At 38.2% G+C, this 6,663-nt stretch overlaps 1 protein-coding gene across 3 annotated transcripts; it reads left to right on the top strand.

Annotated features, from left to right (window-relative positions):
• The first annotated feature begins 645 nt into the window (after nucleotides 1–645).
• LOC132815054 (actin, cytoplasmic type 5-like) lies at nucleotides 646–3,979 on the top strand. 3 transcript variants are annotated; one of them, XM_060823736.1, is made up of 3 exons: nucleotides 679–771; nucleotides 2,975–3,459; nucleotides 3,652–3,979. In XM_060823736.1, exons 1-3 carry the CDS (start codon nucleotides 694–696, stop codon nucleotides 3,977–3,979), a joined length of 891 nt encoding a protein of 296 aa, XP_060679719.1. In that variant the 5' UTR covers nucleotides 679–693. The 3 variants fall into 3 exon arrangements, with proteins under 3 accessions (XP_060679717.1, XP_060679716.1, XP_060679719.1); XM_060823734.1 differs by having other exon boundaries at nucleotides 646–771; nucleotides 3,104–3,979; XM_060823733.1 differs by having other exon boundaries at nucleotides 646–771; nucleotides 2,975–3,979.
• The last annotated feature ends 2,684 nt before the right edge of the window (nucleotides 3,980–6,663 follow it).

The raw sequence follows: 6,663 nt of genomic DNA, 5'->3' as shown, positions 1-6,663 counted from the left end.
GTTATTTCTGAATCTGTTATTATTTTATTAGTAACAAATTAATTGTTCTGATCAGTCATCAGTTCCATAGTCATTACACTATTGTCCTAGTCTATATTACATCTTCGAAAAAAAAACTTAATTCAACAACTCTTCATGTTGTGCATACAATGATTACATAACAAGAGCCAGCCATTTCAAAGGAATTCAATGTCTCTGATGTCAGTTCAGCCTGAATCTACATTTCAAAATGTTCCAAGCAAATGTAAGCAGGACAATTAGGACTTTAAACCTAACATCAGATTTAAAGAATTCTTTTCATTTACATTAAAGAAAAGGCAAATTAAAACAGGAGCATTGTTTGAAATTAAAACTAAAAGGTTTAAACATGAATAGAAGTATTTTAGCTCCTCCCCCATGTCAAGCCCATGTGATATGGGCGAGCTGAATCTGATGCAGTATAAAAGAACAGTGAATGAGCTGAAGAACATATGAGTAATCATATTTGCTGAGTGCTGTAATGCAAGAGGAGTTGTGCTGGGATTATCTTTGAAGGTAAGATTTGCTTGTCAACTTATTGCAAGAAAGTGGTTTGCTTTTCTTTCTGTCTGTGAAATGTTGTGATTTTTGGTTCTCTTTGCAGTGATTTCCAGCAGATTCTGAGCCATGGGGGATGAGGAGATTGCAGCTCTGGTTGTGGATAATGGGTCTGGGATGTGTAAGGCTGGGTTTGCAGGGGATGATGCTCCTAGAGCTGTATTTCCTTCCATTATTGGAAGGCCTCGGCACCAGGTAATTTTATTCTAATTAATTATTTGAAATAAAATATTTTAAAAGGAGATTTTCAAATTTTGGTTTATACTTCGAGATGAGTTTACAGTTTGAAGTTGTCATCTGGGCATGACTGGTCTCCCTGTCCTTTATATGATCTGTAAAGGATATTGCTTATGAGAAAACATGACATCAAATCCCACCACAGTACAGAATCGTGTTTGAAAAGAAAACTAAAACTAAGATTTTATTGTTTTTAGTATTGTTTTATACTAATTAGTTCTTTTTACAGCAATGATGCTGTAAGTTACACATCCTATCGTATTGATCCTGACCAACATTTAGCCCTGAAACACTGTCTATTCATTCTTTCCATGTGTCTCTTCCCATTCAACATCATATTGAGTTTTCATTTGTATTGTTTTGGAAAGATTTTTGCATTTATATAGTCTTTTTCAAGGACAATCCCTTCTATTTCTATTCAATACGTATTAGATTCAACTCCCATCAACTTGAGTGACTCTTAACAGCTTTCTGAAATGCCCAATGAAGCCATTCAATTGTGTCAAACATCTGAAGCAGGGTAACTGGGAATGAGCAAGATATTCTTACCAATGACATCTGCATCCTAGTCGTGGGATGTTTGAGGACTGTGAAGGTCAGGAATGCAATGTTAAGGTTGGGCTACATGGACCAGCAGTTGGGTTGCTAGGAAACCTGATTGCATTCTGTTGCCTATGTTAACCCATCATTTACAAGACCAAGAAAAGATCCTTCAGGAAGGCCATTTCCTCTTGTGAGTGTAAAAATGCACATTTTAATTAAAAATATTTCTTCTATTCTGATCTGGTTTATAAATACTGCAATAAAAGAGCCTAAGCATGTTGACAGACTAGAAGCTTTCATATTTCATATTTTGTTTTTTGTATTTTAACAAGGACTTATATATTTGGAGAGATAATAATGGGAATATTTCTATTGATTGAACCGGATATGTAAACTTCTTTGCAGATCTACAAATCAAAGTTTAAGGTCAAAAATAAGGCTGATTTTTATCAAGAGAAATAATGTTAGCTTTCTGTTGTAGTTCATGACTCCAATTTGCCTGAAAGCATTCAGTCTGAGCAACAAAATATTAACCTGTTATCTATCTGTCCTTGAGCACAAAAGGAAGCTTGCAAGCTAACTGCGACAGAACCAGCATGGTTGTTCAGTGGCTGTTACTAGAATAGCAATTCAGAATCCAGAGAATGTGAATTACAACCCTAGTTTAAAACATCTGGGAACAAAAAGCTACAGTCAGTAACAGTGATATCGAAGCACTCTGCCAATAAAGTAAAGCTTGCTCAACAGCGTCCTTTTTCACTTCCAGGAAAAAAGAATACCATTCAGGCTGATGATTCCTGGTCCCTCACTGATTTGGCTGTCCACTGAAATGACTGAGTGAGCGATTCAGCTATAGTCACCTTTTTGAGTGACTAAGCAGAAGTAGATAATACCAACTTTGCTAACAACACTCACACTTAGGAATAAATTACAGTTTGCTACTGAAGGAAATGTTATCCTCTTTAGTTCAGTGCCCAGCAGGGAATGAACATTCAATGACTTATTCCTTTGCTGACACACATTCTTTATTTATCCTAGTCATATGATAATGATTTATACAAATAGGAGAAGCTGGTAAGCCTTGGCCTAGAAATGCTGCAGTCCATCTGATGTAGTTACATCTCCTATCCTATTGGTCCTGACCAATATTTAGCCCTAATATACTGTCTATTCATTCTTTCCATGTGTCTTTTCCCATTCAACATCATTTGAGTTTCCATTTATATTGTTTTGGTAAGAGATTTGCATTTATACAGCCATTTTCAAGACTTACCCCAAGTCCCTTTCACAAGAAATGAAAAACTTCTGAAATATAGTCACTGTAATTTAGGGAACAATGTCAATGATCACAATCTGCTTTTTGTGATGTTGACTGTTGGCCAGAACACCAGGGGAGGGGGGCTAATTCCCTGGCTCTACTTTAAAGTATTACCATGGATTTTGTTTTATATATCCACATAAGAAGGGAACTGAGAGTCTTGGCTTTGCCTCTCATGAATAGCAGCACAACCTCAGGTTAAATCCTTTGGTTTGTGCTTAAGGCCTGAATGCACCTTATGAGTGTTCTACTAACTCTACCATGGTTGACTTGGCCTTGCTCATGATCTTCTAATTTCAGGGAGTGATGGTGGGAATGGGTCAGAAAGACAGTTATGTTGGTGATGAAGCCCAGAGCAAGAGAGGGATTCTGACCCTGAAGTATCCAATTGAGCATGGGATTGTGACCAACTGGGATGACATGGAGAAGATCTGGCATCACACTTTCTACAATGAGTTGCGAGTTGCCCCAGAGGAACATCCTGTCCTCCTCACAGAGGCACCTCTCAATCCCAAAGCTAATCGGGAGAAGATGACTCAGATTATGTTTGAGACCTTTAACACACCGGCTATGTATGTCTCCATTCAGGCTGTCCTGTCCTTGTATGCTTCTGGCCGCACTACAGGTATTGTAATGGACTCTGGTGATGGTGTTACTCACACTGTACCTATTTATGAAGGATATGCCTTGCCCCATGCCATTCTGCGACTAGACCTGGCTGGCAGAGACCTGACTGACTACCTGATAAAGATTCTGACTGAACGTGGGTACTCATTCACAACCACAGCTGAAAGGGAGATTGTCCGTGACATCAAAGAAAAGTTATGCTACATGGCTCTTGACTTTGAGTCTGAAATGGTAATGGCTGCCTCCTCTTCAACTCTAGAGAAAAGCTATGAGCTACCGGATGGTCAAGTCATCACCATTGGCAATGAACGTTTCAGATGTCCAGAGGCTCTCTTCCAACCTTCCTTCCTAGGGATGGAAACAACTGGAATCCATGAGACCACCTTCAACAGCATTATGAAATGTGACATAGACATCAGGAAGGATCTGTATGCCAATACAGTCTTGTCTGGTGGATCCACCATGTACCCAGGTATTGCTGATCGAATGCAAAAAGAAATCACAGCCTTGGCTCCAAGCACAATGAAGATTAAAATCATTGCTCCACCTGAAAGGAAGTATTCAGTGTGGATTGGTGGGTCTATCTTGGCTTCTCTCTCCACCTTCCAACAAATGTGGATCACTAAACAGGAATATGATGAATCAGGGCCATCAATAGTTCATCGAAAGTGTTTTTGATCTGAGCTTGTTCTGTGTAATGTGTGAATGTCCAGGCTGTCAAAGTAGAATATTGCCTTAAAATGCTTTAACTTGCCATTTTTCTTAATTATGTTGTTAAAAAAAGTTTTATTATATTAAGATAGAGGTTCATATTCTAAACGATATTCAAGGGAGTTTACTCACTTAAAATCCAGTGTGTAGGCAGAAAGTTGAATCCATTTGTCTTTTTCCCCAAATCTGTTCCTTCTTATCCTTGTCTACAGTCTTCACCAATTTCAATATTAAATCAGCTTAAATTTCATTCAGGATTCCTTGATATGCAAAAATAAACCCTCAATATATTTCCCTCCTTTAAGAATGAATTATTATTTTAATGATTATTCATCCTCTTGAAGCTACCAACATGTGCTTGAGAGCACATCTGCCCATAATAAGCCAAGATGCCCGTGTCAAAACTTCTGTTGTGAATGTAAACAATACCGACTCCAAATTGCATATATATATATCCTATTTAGTGGGCTAATCTTGCTTTGCATAATTCAGGATAAATTAAATTAAGCATTGTAGGTCACTATTTAGAGCTTTAAACCCACAACATGCTGCTGTTCAACACTAACCCTCCCCCGGGGATTGCCTATCAAGATTCAATGAGCTTTGGCTGCTGAACATTGTCAGTGATCACTGTTCTTTGCACATCGCCTTCAGGAAGTAATAATTTTGAAGAGGAAGTAATAAAGCATAGGATAAAGAATTACAAAGTACCACAAGTGACCGACTCAAGAGATTGTATGACTGAGGGATTACCACTTCACTATCTTAGGGATCTTGTAATTCTTATGAATTGCCTTGGTGCGACTGATCAGGTGAACTCCTCAAAGAATAAAGTAGGGGAAACCAAGAACTTTAAACATGCTGATTAAAGGGCAGTAACTACCAAGTTTTCAATGTGGAATGGAAGATAGAACATCATCAAGGTTATATGTGTGGAATACTGGCCTTTCTTTGGTAACACTACTGAATGAGGAAGGTTCAATTTCAGAATATTTAACCTTAACCCACTTTAACTCCATTTCTCGCCACAGGTGAGTTTCTCCAGTATTCTGTGTTTCATATTTCATGTCCAGTATGACTCTTCTTCAGAATCCACTAAAATTTGTCCAATAAGCTCGTTCTGGCCTCCTCTCCATATGAAATCTTGTCAAAGCTCGATAACCAGGAACTGAATCCTGCTTTATATTCCCTGGCTATTGTGAATAAAGTGCTCCATCTGACTTGTACGCAATTAGTGTTGTACTAAGAGGGATTCTGCTTCTCCTTCTCCCTTTTAACTGTTTGGAGTCAGTGTGTGTATAGTTTCCCTGTAGTAAATAAATCATAAATGTAATATGATTACACTTTTGATGTTGTCTGCCTCTTCTCTCTAAGCACTATATCTGTTTTGTTGTGACAGTAAATAAATTGTTCCTCCTCTGATGACATTTAATCACAAGTCACTAATGAAGGCACATTTTCCCAATATTTCTCATTCTCCTTCTAATTCTAGTGGACATGTATCCTGTTTCTGATATTTAGTGGTAGTTGGGTTTGGCATAGGTTCCAACACAATTTCCAGCAATTGTTCTCACAGTATGCTTCTGTAAACAGCACCACCAACCATGTGAGAAATGGCTGCCCATTTCTTGCCCCAGCTTTTAAACTGTAACTGCGTAGACTTTATGCTACAGGGACTAAATTCAGACACCAGACCACTTACAATACATTTTGTGGTTTAAATCTACATGGTACTGAGAAACCTTAAGGTTGAGTTTTAATGTTGTCCCAATGTAAGATTTATTTGACCTTACAGTTTAATCTTCTTCTTTTAAGGTGCTTATGTAATTGAAAAATTGATCACAACCTCAGAACCTCTCAATGCCTGAAAGTGTTTCAAGGCTTATTAAGAACAATCTTTGACATGTAGACATTAGTATCATGTAGCAGCCATCAAGTACACAGCATAGTCACACAATAAAATGAATAACCAGATAATTTGCCTTACATATTGGTTAACTGAACCTACAAATCCTCCCTTAAGTCTATCTAATAATTCCAAAAAACTTTTTATATTCACCTTAAAAGACAAATGAATCTTATCAGGGAAAAATGGCACCTCCAACTGTGCTGCTCCTCTCAGTAAAGCTCTGCCATGTCATAAGATGCCATTTGGCCTGTTATGGACCAGAGTCGAAATTAGAGCGGTGCTGGGAAAGCATAGCAGGTCAGGCAGCAACGGAGGAGCAGGAAAATCAACTTTTCTTGATTTTCCTGCTCCTCGGATGCTGCCTGACCTGCTGTGCTTTTCCAGCACCATTCTAATCTAGACTCTGATTTCCATCATCTGTAATCCTCACTTTTGCCCTGTTATGGACCAGGCCCAACCTCTCAAAACATTTTTAAGCAGGTTGCCCAGACCTTAACTTTGCTATGTTAGTATATAGCAGATTTTCCCGGAGAGAATTTAGCTGGTCAGACCACTGGGTTTTAAACAAAACAGAATGTATTTACAAGATTACTAAACCAAACACAAAGAACTGAAAATAGAATACCAAAACTTATCCCATCCACACCCGACAGGCTATCCTGACGTAATGGTGCTGTTTCAAAATACTTGCAACAATCCCAATAAACATCCCTTGGCACAAAAGGTAAAAACAAAAACACAT

This window comes from Hemiscyllium ocellatum, chromosome 4 (genome assembly GCF_020745735.1).
Source record: "Hemiscyllium ocellatum isolate sHemOce1 chromosome 4, sHemOce1.pat.X.cur, whole genome shotgun sequence".
In the NCBI taxonomy this organism is placed as follows: domain Eukaryota; kingdom Metazoa; phylum Chordata; class Chondrichthyes; order Orectolobiformes; family Hemiscylliidae; genus Hemiscyllium; species Hemiscyllium ocellatum.
The sequence above is the reverse complement of the archived record's forward strand: the minus strand, read 5'-3'. Positions and strand labels throughout refer to the sequence as shown.

Coding starts and splice junctions, on each gene's coding strand:
- LOC132815054 (XM_060823733.1), top strand. CDS start 646: ATGGGGGATGAGGAGATTGCAGCTCTGGTTGTGGATAATGGGTCTGGG. Junction 772..2,974: donor TTGGAAGGCCTCGGCACCAG/GTAATTTTATTC, acceptor TTCTAATTTCAG/GGAGTGATGGTGGGAATGGG.